This window comes from Myotis yumanensis, unplaced genomic scaffold (assembly GCF_028538775.1).
Source record: "Myotis yumanensis isolate MYYU_CA2020_CCGP unplaced genomic scaffold, mMyoYum1.0.hap1 SCAF_10, whole genome shotgun sequence".
In the NCBI taxonomy this organism is placed as follows: domain Eukaryota; kingdom Metazoa; phylum Chordata; class Mammalia; order Chiroptera; family Vespertilionidae; genus Myotis; species Myotis yumanensis.
Genome location: NW_027223761.1, coordinates 20,501,293 through 20,517,821, shown reverse-complemented (window position 1 = coordinate 20,517,821; position 16,529 = coordinate 20,501,293). Strand labels below are relative to the sequence as shown.

The following is a 16,529-nucleotide window of genomic DNA, read 5'->3' as shown; positions in this document are numbered from 1 at the left end:
GTTGTAAAAATTAATGGAGCTTCTTTAATTTATGTGTAGTGTTTTACTGGTACACTCGTGAGTGTGTGTGTGTGTGTGTGTGTGTGTGTGTGTACATGCAACTTTAAGAAAGCAGATGGAATATTCAGCATTATCTAAGACATAACAAATTAAGATGCAAAATTTCCACCATATATTGATTTTCTTTTGATCTAGCAGGAGTGGTACCAGAAAGATACTTGAGTGGGCCTGGGGGGCAGAGAGGAAGGGTTGGGCTCTTTGGAGAAAAAAAAGGAGTCAAGCTCCAGATGGGTAAAAGAATCAGTAAAGTTGAAGTGTGAAGAACTTATATGAGGAGAGATGAGCATTTTTTATTACAGAATATAAAAAGAGACTTGACTACATTGATATATTTCTGGATGTCATTTATTCCAAAATGTATTTCCAAAAAAAAAAACCATTGTGGAACTTGACATTAATTTAAAGATCATATGGAATGAGTGCATCAAGTCAAAGCATTTTTAAAAAGAAATGCTGAGCCCAGCCCCTGCTTCCAGTGCACATTAAAGAGCCAACACCATGATGGACTCCAAGTACTTCACAACCAATAAAAAAGGATAAATCTTTGAATTAAAGGCTAAACTCAGTAATGAAAATAAAGAAAAGAGGAAGGGGCCCGGGAAGAAGAGGATTGCTGCTATGACTGTGGGGGAGGATGTTAGCTCTCTCTTTCCAGATATAGCAAACTGTGTGCAGACTGAGGACCTGGAACTAAAGAAGCTTGTGTATCTCTACTGGATGAACCATGCCAAGAATCAGCCAGATATGGCATCATGGCTGTCAACAGCTTTGCTAAGGACTGTGATTATCCCAATCCTCAGATTCTGGCTTTGGCAGTTAGTACCATAGAGTGCATCCAGGTGGACAAGATGACAGAATATCTCCATGAGCCCCTCCCAAAGTGCTTGAAAGATGAAGAACCCCATGTTCGGAAAACAGCAGCAGTCTGCATGGCAAAAGTCTATGATATCAATGCCCAAATGGTGGAAGATCAGGGATTTCTGAATTCTCTGTGTGATCTCATAGCAGATTCAAATCTAATGGTGGTGGCTAATGTTGTAGCAGTGTTTTCTGAAATCAGTGACTCTCACTTAAATGCAACTTACTGGATCTGAACCCACAGAACATTAATAAGCTGCTGACAACCCTGAATGAGTGCACTGAATAGGGCCAGATTTTCATCCTGGACTTCCTGTCCAATTACAGCCCTAGAGATGATCAGGAGACTCAGAGCATCTGTGAATAAGTAACTCCCCAGCTATCTCATCCAACACAGCAGTGGTGCTTTCAGCAGTAAGAGTCCTAGTTAAACTTCTAGAGTTGTTACTCAAGGAATCTGACTACTACAATATGCTGCTGAAGAAGTTGGCCCTCCCCTGTCACTTTGCTGACTGGGAAGCCAGAGGTGTAGTACATTGCCCTGAGAAACATCAACCTAATTGTCCAGAAAAGGCCTGAAATCTTAAATCAGGAAGTCACAGACTTCTTTGTGAAGTATGATTCCATTTGTGTTAAACTACAGAAGTTGGACATCAAATCCATTTGGCATCCTAAGCCAACATTGCTCAGGTTCTGGCAGAGCTGAAGGAATATGTCACAGAGGTGGATGCTGACTGTTCACAAAGCTTTGTGGGTCATTGGACAGTGTACCATGTGGAAGGACATGTAATAGGAATAGGACCACAGTTGTTTAGTGATTATTCACCTTACTAACTATAGATAAGAGGTTTTCTTATAGACCTTGGGAAACTGGAGGATGTATTGCAAGAAAAAAAAACAGTCTGTAAAAGATAATGCAACCTTGAAACAAGATGGGTCCATTACTCAGAAAAGAAATATATTTTAAAAGCAGACCAAAGACAGGAGATGCTTTGACTTGGTTGCTGTGTCTGGACCCTGACCCCATCTGGGAGTTTGCCTCAGGAACACCAACCATTCTCCGGTTCCAGGAACAGGCTAAGCTGTTTTTAACATCATAGAAGATTAGCCACCTTATTATCAGACTTTGAGTTCCTGGAGGCCAGACTGCAGACCCTATACTCCTCTTCCCTTGTTACACTCCCAGCTGCACATAGTTATTTTCCCTCGCCCCTGTATAGTCAGCCAGCTGGCAGAAGAAAGGGGAGCAGGAGTTTTCCAGGGCATGAAGTCCACTGCTCACTCCATATTGCCACCAATCCCATACAATAAAAGGCTAATATGCAAATTGTCCCCTCAGGAGTTCAACCACTCGCTATGACATGCGCTGACCACCAGGGGCGGTACGGAACAAAGGTCCTGGACAGCAGCCAGAAGGCCCCTACAGCCCTGATTGCTGGCCAGGCCTAGGGACACTACTCATGCACAAATTTTGTGCACCGGGCCTCTAGTATAAAATAAAGAATCATAAATGATTCAACCTTGTCTCTGCTTTTTGACTCAGTAGTGACAGACAGCTTTGGACACATTTAGTGTCCAGTTTCACCATCAAGGTGGAGCAATCTACAGAATGTCATGTAAGCACACTGCTTGATCTCATTTAGACCAAAGTAAATTATGTGGTCCAAGAGGTGACTGTTGTCATCAGGGACATCTTGCACAAGTACCCCAACAAGTGTTAAAGCATCATGGATACTCTGTATGAGCACTTAGATTCTCTGGATGAGCCAGATGCTCAAGTCAGATGATTTGGATTGTGGGAGAATATGCTGAAGGAATTGACAATGTTGATAAGTTGCTAGAGAGCTTCCTGGAAGGTGTTCATGATGAGAGTACCCAGGGGCAGCTCACTCTGCTCACTGCCATAGTGAAGCTGTTTCTCAAGAACCCATCAGAAACACAGGAGGTGGTACACCAGGTCTTGAGTTTGGCAACACAGGATTCTAATAATCCTGATCTTAGAAATAGGGGCCATATTTATTGGCATTTTCTCTCAATGGACCATGTCACAGCCAAAGAAGTAGTCTTGCCTGAGAAGCCACTAATCTCTGAGGAGACAGATTGTACTGGGCTGACTCTGCTGGATGAGCTCATCTGCCATATTGGTTCTTTGGCCTCTGTGTACCACAAGCCTCCCAATGCTTTTGTGGAAGGAAGTAACGGAATCCATTGCAAACATTTGCCAATACGTCATGGGAGCACCAATGCAGGTAATTTTTGTAGGTAGAGCCATACTTCATAGAATGGGAATTATTTGGGAAATTTTACTTCTAAGATAATTTTCAGAAACAGTTCTTTGGGAGTTCAGAACAAATGTTATTGTCCCAGTTGTCTTGCTAGATGGTATATCAAAGAGCTCTGATTGCTGTTGCTACCCCAGACACAAACTTAGTAATTGTGATTCCCACAAGCACAGGACATGGAAACAAAGATCAGGAGATATCTTTTGTTCCAAACTGCTCATTTTCAGATGAAAACCTCAGGTGCACAAAGAGAACAGACTGCTCACAAATAAATTAGAGTCAGGACCAATTAAAAAATGGGACTCATGGTCAAATGCCCTTTCAACTTCATCCCACCATTTATTGACTACACAGTGACAAGAGATGACTAAAGATTGTTCTTATAACTGTTTGCTGTCTCTGAGGTTAGTAATAGATTGTCCCATTTGATAAAACATTGAAAAAATGAATACTCTCTAGACTGTTCTTGGTATTTGGTATTACTGAATTGATGTTTCAGTTCTATTATTTTTGATTAGCCCCTCACCCTCATATACTGTTACATACACCACGAGACAAGAAATCAAATTAAATTTTTCCAATTTATTGTAGAAATACTGGTAATTGATACATCAAGGAGATCACAAGTACACAAATAATAAATGACAACATACTGTATCATGGGGTAAGATGGTCATGAAGCAAGAAATCAAGGCTGAATGAATAGGTGTGCAGTAGATAATCTTCACAGAGAAGATGACCTTTACATTGAAATATTTATAAAGATAATTTGGAGCAATGAAAGGGTGGAAGACATGGCAGTTGTATGCTCAGTGTGTACTTGAAGTGGGCATGTGATAAAAGACAGTAAGGGACAGGACAACTATCAGAATGGTCTTGAGACAAAAAATATGTTGTGTACATAGAAAATATACAGTCAACAATTTGGTTAAAATATTAATCGAGTGGGAGAAAGAGCATTGTAAAATCTTATACAAGTGTAACGATAGACTGGATCCATTTCAAGAGGTCCTGGTAGACCAGGCTTAGTGTTTGGATATGAATACGTATGCCATGGGAGTGATGTGATCAATACCTGTGGAGATACAGCTTAGCAAGCTACACAGTGAAAGGGTATATTTTCATTCTGTTGTCAAATTTTGAAGGGAAAATGGAAATAGAAAACCTGAGGTCCTAAAATTAAATAGTCATACCAAGTCAATCGCTCATTGTGTGGTTATGTGATCACTTTCATAGTCTGGGAAATTCACTTCTAATTGTCCCTTTTTAATTTTGGTATCCTAAACACATAAAATTTAATTAATTATTTTATTAATGAATTGTGAATAATACCCCCACACTGACTTTTCAATACCTCCATAGGACATTTCTACTTAGGCTAAAGATTTTAATTTCTTTTTCCTTCTCTTAATAATAAAAATATCAATGGCAATATTATTTTGCTAATTTTTCTTCACTACTTTGTATTCACAATCCACTCTATTATTTCTCACACCACATATACCCCAATTCCCTTTAAATGCCTCTGCAAATGTTTTATTCATTTCCTCATCACCATGCCCTGTTTTGAATTTCTCTGCACCTTTGCATTTATTCACCACTTGTGTTTTCTCTGCCCCCCTCTCCCTGCCTTACCTGGAGTTGATTTATCTCTGCAGACTTTTCTTTTGCCCAAACTTGCAGATGCTATCTCTGATCAGTTACCTTTTTCCTTCTTTGTCTAATCGCTTTCCACTTTGGGCTATCCGCTATCTACTGTTTCACAATGCACTTTTCTGAAAGATTCTTATATCTTCCACCCTAGATATATTTTTCCTTCCACTCTCCCCCTGGTTATAGGCATGTGAAGGTTAACTTGGCTTTGCTTTTATCTCAAAATAATTCTCTTAGAGTGTTAATCTGCTTCACCAAATAATGAGCTCTCGTATAATGACAGAAATCTCCATCACCATATTTCCTCTTTACCAGCCCTCTGTAGTGGATGCTGTCAGACCCTTTCTAGTTGCATTTCTTTTGGTCTCCTAAAAATGACCACCTAAAATGAAGCTTAATTTAGGCCTAAATGGACTCCTTCCCATTAATGCATATTTCTGACTCCCAGTAATTTCCTTCAACATTCCTAGGTGTTCTCCTTTGATCTTAGAATCAAACACTTAACGCATTACTCCCAATTGCTTGTCTAAATTTATCCTTTTATTCAACTTGTTAACAAGAAGACTGATTAGTATTTCTCTCCATGTTTTAGATATGATCATTTCTCTCCATGCCCACTTATTTCATTTTAGCTAAGATCTTCATTAATTTACTCGTCTTTCATTTTGAATTCTTCCTTAGATATGTCCTATTATCTCATCAGATACTAACTTCATTAAACTCTCCACTGCCCACTCATCAATCGGCAAATATTATTGAGTATTTTGTCCATGAATGCACTGATGATTCAGACAATATACTGATCTTAGGAAACTTTGAATCTTAGAAAAAAATGTATTATGAATATAAAATATTTGCATTTAGAAAGTGATATATAGTGTAAGGTGTGTGTGTGTGTGTGTGTGTGTGTGTGTGTGTGTGTGTGTGTTGGTTTGAAAAAGTCATCATCTTGATAGAGGAGCAATCCTGGCTAGAAAATCTTAAAGAATGAGGTGGGATTTATGATAGGCATTAAAGAAAGCAGGGATTCAAGTAAGTATAGAAGAGAGAGCAGAACATTTCAAGTCAGGGTGCTGATGTGAAGTGGTCAAGCACAAACCATATTAAAGAGAAAGTTGAAATGGGACCAGAGAGTAAGGCTTTTGAAATTACGATAAAATAGACTTAAGTTTTATATCATTGGAGATTAGTAAAATTTGGAGATTGCTTAGATGTATATATAAATTAGGTAATTTATATAATAATATATATTAGGACATTTTAAATTTATAGCACATATGTGTATGTGTGTATTTCCACAACAGACATTTAGTGCTGACAGGTAAGTTATGCCTAATCTTAATTTTACAGATGAGAAAACCCATATTGAGTAAATTATTTGCCACAACTCACTCAACTAGTAAGCAATCAGCCTGAGATTCCAATGTAGACTCCCTTCATTTCATAAGATCAATGATCTTTCTAACATACCAAAATATGTTTCTCCATATAATAAGACCAAAATAAGCAGGAAGCATCTATTGTTAACCTGATATGAATCCACCAAAATATTTAACACATAATGACAGAATTTCTATTCAAATTTCTGACTATCTTTCTAAGTCTATGCTTAATATGTACCAATTTGGTCTCCTTATTGCCTCCAAATTTACTTCAGAATCATTTCTTTCTCCTTATCTACTCTACCTCTGGCCTGGCCTGGTGGGATATTCTCCCTGCATCTACACCCATCCACTCCATAAATATACACTCAGCACCCACTATGGATGAAATATTGGGATACACAATGTAAAAGAGTCAAGTGTGGAAAACTTAAAACACTTTATTAGTTCTCAGGATATGTTTGCTAAATGGTGCTTACAACCTAGAGGGAGACATGTATCATGCCCATCACTTCTGTGAATTCTAAAAAGGGTTGAAAACTACATAAAACTGTTAAAATTTTATTCAACTCTTGACCAGCCTTCCTCTTGTTTTCCCTATTTGCAGAGTTAAAGGCACACAGTAAATGCTTATTGCATGTTGATTCCCCAGAAGAGATGGGTGTGAAGAAAACAAGAAAAACAGAAATCAATCATATTGACAAATTGGGCAAGAGGGGTACTTAGATGTACAGAAACAGAATATTACCATGGGGAAAATAAATCACAATGTAAAATTGGTGGATCATAGAGAGATCTGAAATTTTGCCAATATCCCCTTAAACAAAGATCTTGGCTTCCTATATCCTTTGCTATGGATGAGAATGTTCTGAATGTACTTCTTATGAGTCAGTGGGAGATGTCTCCACTCTGTCTTCCAACTCACTGTAAATTGGTGAATATATGTTTAATTCTTCATAGAGACGATCTTCTGGAATCTGGTGAAGAAAACATTATTCACTATCAATCACCAAGAAGACTTGTTCAAGAGATATATATCATCTCTTTTTGTCTTTCTGGATCTCACATTCTCTCCCATTACACTCTAATTATTCCCTCCATCTCCAACAAACCAAGCCAGATTGGTGGGCCCAAAATAAATTATGTTGGTCAATGACAAGTTGGTGAGTGTGTCTGAACTTTAGTACATCTACTGTCTTGATTGTCTTTGGAGGAAAGTGATCTAAACAAGGCAGCCACTCTTGAATGCTTCAGGCAAGTGGACAGATGGGCAACTCGAGAGAGTATGTTTCATCTGGAAGATCTGAGTAAGTGTATGTGCATCAAGTATTAGCAATTCTTTTTCCTACATCCAAGGTGCAATGGGTGTGTAAGGCAAGAGGAAATGCAGGTGATAGTTGTAAATTAAGGAGGAAAAAACACTGAGGCTTCAGAGCAAGTGGTAAGGTGAAAGCCAAGGAAAAAAGACAGAAGGGGAACAAATATAAGGGAGCTCTTCTGGGACAGAAAATAAGCCCAGGTATCTGAGTGGTTCCATCACATGCTAGCTGCTCATTCATTTCATGCCTAATACATTTCAAACCATCTGCATTTTCTAAAATGATAAAGGTTCAATTTTCCTAACCCTCAGTCACAGAACTATACTGATATTTATGCTACTTAGAAATAGGAAATGTGGAGGAAACCAAGATGGCGGCATAGGTAAACACGGGAGTTTGCTGCCTCGAACAACCACTTCAAAAATACAACTAAAAGACGGAACGGACATCATCCAGAACCACAGGAAAGCTGGCTGAGTGGATGTTCTACAACTAGGAGGAAAGAGAAAAGCATACCGAGGCTCAGAGGAGGCGCAGTGCTGAAGTAAAATACTAAGGTTCGGAGTGCATGTGGAGCGGGCTGGAGGCTGAGGGCGCGGTTGTTTTCAATCGGGAGGGAGTCTCAGGCTCTGAGCTCCAGTTCCGGGCAAGTCTCTAAGGACCCAGACTCATACGGGAAAAGCGGGACTGTCTGGCATCACTCAGAACCCTAGGGCAGCTTTCTCTCCGTGGGGCTTGCAGCGACTACTGGGACACTGAGAAGCAGAGCCTCTGAGGGCAAGACTGAGAGCAGCCATAATTGCTAACCCCGCCCTGTTGATCCCGTGGGACCCGCCCCACCCAAGCCCTGCAGGGAGGCTTTTGCTGGATAGCCTCAGGCAAAGGCTAGCTTAGCACCTCCCTAGAGATCCAGGAGCCAGGAAGCCCAGAGGTCAGAGTGGAACCATCCAGCTTTAAGCTCCGTGGAACCATAAAAGACACACTCAGGAGGCAGACTCAGTGAGCACCAAAGCCCCATCGAAGCAAGTCTAGCCCCAGAGGGGTGTCTCCCACCGCAGACACAGCTGATTCTCATAGCCAATTGACCTGGAGGTCAATTCCTCACAGTGATAACTACAACAATCAAGCCTTAATCACAACAAGACTGTGCACAAAGCCCACAAGGGGGTGCACCAAGAGTGTCTACCTTAGGTAATTGGGACACTTAGCACAGAAAGGCACTCTATCGACACAGCGAAGCATAAAAAAATGCCGAGACAAAGAAACAGGACACAAACGACAGAATTGGAGGAAAGCAAACTGTTGGATATAGAGTTCAAAACCACACTTTTAAGGTCTTTAAAAAACTGTTTAGAAGCCCTCGAAAAGACTGGTAAGACCGCCAATAAATGTAGTGAGATCCTCAAGAAATCTAATGAGACCCTCGATGTTGTGATAAAGGACCAACTAGAAATTAAGCATACACTGACTGAAATAAAGAATATTATACAGACTCCCAACAGCAGACCAGAGGGTCGCAAGGATCAAGTCAAAGATTTGAAATACGAAGAAGCAAAAAACACCCAACCGGAAAAGCAAAATGAAAAAAGAATCCGAAAATATGAAGATAGTGTAAGGAGCCGCTGGGACAGCTTCAAGCGTACCAACATCCGAATTATAGGGGTGCCAGAAGATGAGAGAGAGCAAGATATTGAAAACCTATTTGAAGAAATAATGACAGAAAACTTCCCCTACCTGGTGAAAGGAATAGACTTCCAAGTCCAGGAAGCGCAGAGAACCCCAAACAAAAGGAATCCAAAGAGGACCACACCAAGACACATCATAATTAAAATGCCAAGAGCAAAAGACAAAGAGAGAATCCTAAAAGCAGCAAGAGAAAGAAAATCAGTTACCTACAAGGGAGTACCCATACGACTGTCAGCTGATTTCTCAACAGAAACTTTGCAGGCCAGAAGGGAATGGCAAGAAATATTCAAAGTGATGAATACCAAGAACCTACAACCAAGACTACTTTATCCAGCAAAGCTATCATTCAGAAGTGAAGGCCAGATAAAGAGCTTCACAGATAAGAAAAAGCTAAAGGAGTTCATCACCACCAAACCAGTATTATATGAAATGCTGAAAGGTATCCTGTAAGAAGAGGAAGAAGAAGAAAAAGGTAAAGATACAAATTATGAACAACAAATACACATCTATCAACAAGTGAATCTAAAAATCAAGTGAATAAATAATCTGATGAACTGGTGATTGTAATAGAATCAGGGACATAGAAAAGGAATGGACTGACTATTCTTGGGGGGGGAGAGAAAGGGGTGTGGGGGTGAGTGAAGAGATTAGACAACAATCGTGCACCTATGGATGAGGACAGTGGGTGGGGAGTGAGGGCAGAGGGTGGGGTTGGAACTGGGTGGAGGGGAGTTATGGTGGGAAAAAAGAGTAACTAATGTAATAATCTGAACAATAAAGATTTAATTAAAAAAAAATAAAATAAAATAAATAAAAAAAAGAAATAGGAAATGTGATTTGAAACATGAGATTTGGAAACAAAAACACTGAAACTTAGAGAAATACTTTCTTTTTTTTCCTTTTATATTTTTATTGATTTCAGAGAGAGAGAGAGAGAGAGAGAGAAACATCAATGATGAGAGAGAGTCATTGATCGGCTACCTCCTGCACACTACAGGCCCCACACCGAGGATCGAGTCCCCAACCAGAGCATATGCCCTAACTTGGAATCGAATTGTGACCTCCTGATTTATAGGTCGACCACAGAGCCATGCCAGCTGAGCCAAGAAATACTTTCTTGGAAGAAATGTTCTAGGAAATTTAGGCCGTATGTTTTAGGGAATAAGCTCAAATTCTTTAGCCTGTCATTCATGATTTAGTATCGGGCTTCTGCCTACCTGATTTTCTTTGAATAGTTCTCCAATTCTGTAGACTATGAGTAATACAGCAGCCCCAAACCCCAGAATGGTAAGAAACAGGATCATCGCCACAAGTTCCTGTTGAACAATAACCAAAAAAAGACAGAGTGGGACACAAGTTAGGTGTTCCCGAAGTACATTCCCTTACAGCAGCTCCCATTTTCATCACACCCACATGATCAGTCCCTATAGAGTCACACACACACACACACACACACACACACACACACACGAAAACCAGGAGATGGTTACTCAAGGCAGATGACTCCAACCTTGCAGAATTGAGCTGGGGACGAGGGGGAGAGGTCATCAGCATCTCTGTGCATGAACCTACAGAATACCACATTATGTGATAGAGGTTGCAAAAAAAGGTTTGTGTCCATGAAAAAAGGAAATGGGGGCTTCTTTACTTAGATTAGGATTAAGAAATACATACTGTGGAAAAAAAGGCCGCTATACAGAAGTCATCCTCATAACCTTTCTGGCAAATATCGATATAAGCCAAGGTGTTCTTTAGGTTGGTGACCAGGATAAAGATTCCTGTTCCTGCAGCTATGCCACTGATCAAATTCGCTCCCAGGCTTCCTTGCACCTAATAATAAAAACATTTAGACCCGTTCCTGCACCTGCCAGTGCATTCAATTAACCCATCAACATTTCAGGGTTGAATGTATACAGTAAATTCTGCATATATACAAAATAGAGATTAAAAGAAGAGCTCTTTAAAATGTATTTGTTTATTAAGGATTTATAACTTTCTTGCTAAGACCGCATTCAGGGAAACCCACATGGGCACACAGTCTCTCCTCAAATAGTCTCCTTAATTGGAAACAAATCATTTCTATGATCACTAGAGGCCCAGTGCATGAAATTCATGCACGGGGGGAGGGGGGATCCCTAAGCCCGGCCTGCACCCTCTATAATCTGGGACCCCTCAGAGGATGTCCGACTGCTGGTTTAGGCCTAAACCAGCAGTCGGACATCTCTCTCACAATCCGGGACCGCTGGCTCCTAACTGCTCACCTGCCTGCCTCCCTGACCAATCCTAACCACTCTGCCTGTTTGCGTGATTGCCTCTAACCACTCTGCCTTGCCTGATGCCCCTAACTGCTCCCCTGCCTGCCTGGTTGCCCCTAACTGCTCCCCTGCCAGTCTTATCACCCCTAACTGCTCTCTCCTGTCAGCCTGATCCCCGTTACTGCTCTTCCCTGCCAGCCTGATCCCCCTAACTGCTCTCCCCTGCCATCCTGATTGCCCCTAACTGCCTCTGCCTAGGCCCTGCCTCCGTGGCTTTGCCCAGAAGGACATCTAGAAGATGTCTGGTCTAATTAGCATATTACCCTTTTATTAGTATAGAAATGTCTATACCAGGGGTCCTCAAACTACGGCCCGTGGGCCAAATGCAAATACAAATATTGTATTTGTTCCCGTTTTGGTTTTTTACTTCAAAATAAGATATGTGCAGTGTGCATAGGAATTTGTTCATAGTTTTTTTTTAAACTATAGTCCGGCCCTCCAATGGTCTGAGGGACAGTGAACTGGCCCCCTGTTTAAAAAGTTTGAGGACCCCTGGTCTATACTTACAAGGATAAGGCTGGTATGAGGATATTTTCTAAACAAGTGGCAAGGTAGTTACACTTTATAGTTTTAAGATGACACAACTGATATTTTAATGATTATAACCAAAACAAAATAGAGTGGGGAGGAAAAGTCACATATCCACATTATCTCATAACATAAGAGACGATGGCATGTCTCCCTCAAGACTCCTAAAATTCAACTTTTCTTACCTTCTCAAGGATGAACAACAGAATTGCAACTCACCAGATATGTTGCATTTTCATTTTCAGACATAATTGACAAAAATCCAGAAATGGCAAACTGTCCAAAGGCAGAGAGGAAGCACAGTGAGTCTCTGCCCTTCTCTATGTCCCTTTCACTCCCCCTCCTCCAAACATAGGATCAAGTTGTGGATATTCTACAAAGTTAACATTTCAGGTTTTCTATAAGCTCACTATTTTCTTATTCTTATTTCCTATGGAGTGCTTCTCAAAGTTAATGTACTTAGGAATCAAGTGAGGGTCTTGTTAAAATGCAGATTGTTATTTAGTAGGTCATGGAAGGGGCTTGAGATTCTTAATTTCTTCCAGCAGGATGCTAAGATTGACAGGCCATGGGTTACCTTTGGAGCAGCAAGGTCTAGCAGCACCTGCTCCATGATTCTGTCATAACACTACTCTCATTGCTTTGTAACTATTTGTTTGCATGAGAACCTTTTGTGTTAGACTGTCAGCTCATTTGAGTAAGAAATGTATTTGTGGCACATATATCTCTAGAGACTGGCATATACCATCTAGACATTTAGTAATTATGAGAACGTACATGTGAAAATATTAATGAATAGCATAAGTTCAAAACAATCTCAAAGATTCAGATTGTTTGATGTGTTGAGAGACACTAATAAGCTAAGTGTTTGGAATGAAAAGATAGTAGAGAGAAGTTTCAAATAAAATATAGCCAACGTTCAAGGAGAGTTCTGATCTAGTCCTAAGTCTTTAAATGAGTGACAAACCAATGTGATTCTTTTCTTTAGTGATTAAGGTATTACATATGTGTCCTTATCCTCCAATTGTCCCCCACCCACCCCCCACTTGTGCCCTCACCCCCTAGTGTCTGTGTCCATTGGTTAGCTTATATGCATGCATACAAGTCCTTTGGTTGATCTCTCCCCCTTCCCCCCAACCTCCCCCAATGTGATATTTTCTAGACTTAAAATAAGGTGAATGAGGTATAGATACAGAAAATGACATGAATTAATTGAAAATAATTAATGCTGAGTGAAGTAAGCCAGACAGTAGAGAGAACATGCTGTATAATACTCCATTTATATAAAACTTTAGAAAATGCAAACTAATCTATAGTGACAGAAAGCAGATGAGTGAGTGAGTGCTTAAGGATGGAAAAACAGGGAATATAAGAAAGGAGGGACTACTAAAGGACACAAGGAAACTTTTAGAGATAATGGATATGTTCATTATATTGATATGATAATGTTTTCATATGTATGTGTGCATGTGTGAAAATTTATCTAGTTATACACCTTATATATGTGCAATTTATTGTATGTCAATTATAACTCAATAAAGCTAGATATGTTTGTAATCTCATTCAGTCATCTAGTTTTTAGATAGTAAAATGATTAAAAGAGATTCAATGAGAAAGCACCTGAAAAATTTTCTAGGGCATGAGAGAAGTTCATCAAATGCCTTTGACCTTGTCTCCTCACCTAAACAATCTCTTTTCCTTCTCTTTACTAAAATAACTTTACTAATGAGAATGTTAAGGACATTTTCTAGAATTGGATTTCAAACATTTAGGTTCTATTTTTATTGGCTAAATTTCCCTTGAACAATTTGTTTAACTTTTATTAATCTCAGGTTTCTTATGTAATAAAACTGTGTTAAACCTGAAATGTTTAACCCACGGAGTTTTATAAACTGCAAATATATTTTATAAAATACATATACAAATATATAATATAAATGTATTATTATATATAATCTGACTACTAGAGATAAACAACTAGGTAGATCTGTTCTGGGTAAGAGAAAAGCTATGTGCAGTGTTATTTCAGAGAAAATTTTAGGAATATACTCACAATTACTGCTCCCCAGAATGGGTAGCCTGCTTTAAATGATGAAAAAAAATCTTTCTCAAATGCTGATATCTTGAACACGGAGTAGACAATTGTTCCAAAACAAAAACACATGAAACCAATCAGAATTTGTGTTACCTGTAGAGAAATGCATAACTCTTGTGGAATAAAAAGATATTTCCCCGAGAGTGTATCAATTTCCTTACAATTAAGGCCAAATGTGGGAAATTGCTGTGGTGTCTTAGGCAGCCCTGAGAAAGGACCCACATGTGCTATTTTCCAGCATCCTCTGACCACTTTAAGAATTGATACAAGCATGACCTAATGCAGGAATGGCCAATATAATTCTCATCGCCTTTACTTAGCGAGACATGGTGGGCATCAATAATTGTCCTTTACATCTAAGAGAAGATAAAGATTACAAATCCTTCAGAGCAAGATATTACATTAGCCACCAGCAATTGGCCAGAGTTGGCAGATCCTATTTGCCTTCTCATTCTAATATGAAATGCTTCTTTCTACCCAACAGGACCCAGTTGGGGTCAACTAATCTACTGAATTCTTTGCTCCTCATGAATCCTACTGAGAAAACTGTAGATGCAACCTAATGCTCTTTCTTAGAACCAGTCCTTATTTTAATTGAGGTTGAAAAAAGCTCACTTACCCCTAGGAATTCCAGCTCCCTCTTCAAAAATGTCAGCCATGTCTGGCGTGGTGATGGGGCAGCCTTCTCCAGTAGGGTGCTATCATGAAAAGGTGCTTCTGAAAGTTCAATTTCAGACACTCTGTGAAGTTTAAACAGAAATTTAGTCATGAGAAAACTTTCTAGCTTTCTATGTCCAGTTTTGAACTCACAAAAAGGAAAGCTTTCATTGTTTACTTTTTCAAAACAGTCTTGCAATTAAAATTTTTATTGCAATGAATAAAAACCTAAGGTTCAAAGGGTCCAAGTAACTGGTCAAGACCGCTATCGAATCAGTGACCAGAGAAGACAAAATGGAATGAAAACTGTGCCAAGTCTTTTTATTAATCCAAGAATTAAACCAAGTTCTTTTCCAGTTGATCTGTGCTGATGAGTGAAAATAAAAGCGATCAAACATGTTTACCTATGCATATCTCAGTCCTTTTAACGTAGAAATGTGTGTGGCTATAATTTGTCACTGGCACACCCAATTTCATGTGCACAAAGTAATGGCTTTGAAGGGTTAATTGAATTTCTAATCCTGTTTTCATCCTCAGAGGAGGTTAACTGGAAATACTCTCCCTTCTAAAGATTTGGAATACACCTAACATTTAACAATCCAACATTGATTCTCAAAGTTCTGTTTTCAGCCTCTCCCAAGACTGTTCAAAGGAAAGTCTTAACATGTGTTCGTGTTTGTTATTCAAAGGAAACCTAAATTATCCACCTCTATTGGCCTCCACTCCAAGAACATTTCCCCTCTAAACAGTGGGACAGAATTCCACAGCTTAAGGTTAACAAAGACTACCCAGAAAGGAGCCCAGGGTCATTTTTAAAAGCATCTGTCCTTTAGCGCACATCAGACACAGACCTAGAAACCTATATCGATAGAACAAACTCCCCTACCTCATACCTAGAATGTGAGCCTCTCTCTATTGTTAGGAAACTTAAGTTATTCCCAGTTCACAAGCTGAGTAAAAACCTTCCTCCCCATCAACCAGAGAGAACTACTGGTAAGGTATAGCAATATATTAATTAAACCAGATAGGTCTGTGACTGAGTCCATGAACTGCCATCTCCCCACCATTGTGACTATCTCTGTCTGGATCACTAAATAACTGAGCATAGAAAAAAAATAACAATGAACTTGTATACATACATATATGCATAACCCGTGGACACAGACAATGGGGTGGTGTGGGCCTGGGGAGGAGGAGGGGGAGGACGGGAGCGGGCTAGAAGAGGTTAATGGGGGAGGGGAGAAGGGAAGGAGGAGCTATGTAATACTTTCAACAGTAAAGATTAAAAGAAAAAAAACAGAAATAGGTCAGAAGGTAGGTAACATGGATTTACTTAACAGAAAATGAAAAAAAATAATAACCTGTGCCTACCTGGAGGGCCCTTGTGGATTTGGGAGAGCAAGATCTGCTCTGCTTCTATTTTCCGACTCCATTTTTTAAAATTAATTGAGCTATCCAGTGATGAAGAATATTGTTAATGACAGACAAGTCTTGGTGTGCTTCCTCTCAGGGTGTGCTCTGGGTGGATAGTTAAAATGGATTGGCTCATGACATTAATGATTATCTTTATAGTTAAGACATTCGTCAGGCAGATAAATTTACTGGCTGATTAAGATCAACAGGATTTCTCTTGCTATTTTGAAGAGGAAAAATTGAGTAGTCTAATGAGACTATTGTAAAATAACTCTGCCTGA

The 16,529-nt window shown here is 39.6% G+C and overlaps 1 protein-coding gene and 1 pseudogene across 1 annotated transcript; one reads left to right on the top strand and one right to left on the bottom strand.

Moving 5' to 3' along the window:
* The first annotated feature begins 558 nt into the window (after positions 1–558).
* Positions 559–6,961, top strand: LOC139017738 (AP-2 complex subunit beta-like; annotated as a pseudogene).
* Positions 6,678–16,328, bottom strand: LOC139017984 (high affinity immunoglobulin epsilon receptor subunit beta-like). Its single transcript, XM_070426607.1, has 7 exons — positions 16,207–16,328; positions 14,798–14,918; positions 14,137–14,271; positions 12,303–12,359; positions 10,915–11,070; positions 10,458–10,556; positions 6,678–7,212 (listed from the first exon to the last, which is right to left on the bottom strand). The coding sequence occupies exons 1-7, from the start codon at positions 16,266–16,268 to the stop codon at positions 7,117–7,119; spliced, it is 726 nt and encodes a 241-aa protein (XP_070282708.1). The 5' UTR covers positions 16,269–16,328; the 3' UTR covers positions 6,678–7,116.
* Positions 16,329–16,529: the final 201 nt, after the last annotated feature.

What these genes read in the sequence shown, in the direction of transcription:
- LOC139017984 (XM_070426607.1), bottom strand. Translation starts at nt 16,268, where the DNA reads ATGGAGTCGGAAAATAGAAGCAGAGCAGATCTTGCTCTCCCAAATCCA. An exon ending in AATCCACAAGGGCCCTCCAG is followed by an intron (nt 14,919 to 16,206) that starts GTAGGCACAGGT and finishes TAAACTTCACAG; the next exon opens with AGTGTCTGAAATTGAACTTT. An exon ending in ATGAAAATGCAACATATCTG is followed by an intron (nt 11,071 to 12,302) that starts GTGAGTTGCAAT and finishes TTTTATTATTAG; the next exon opens with GTGCAAGGAAGCCTGGGAGC.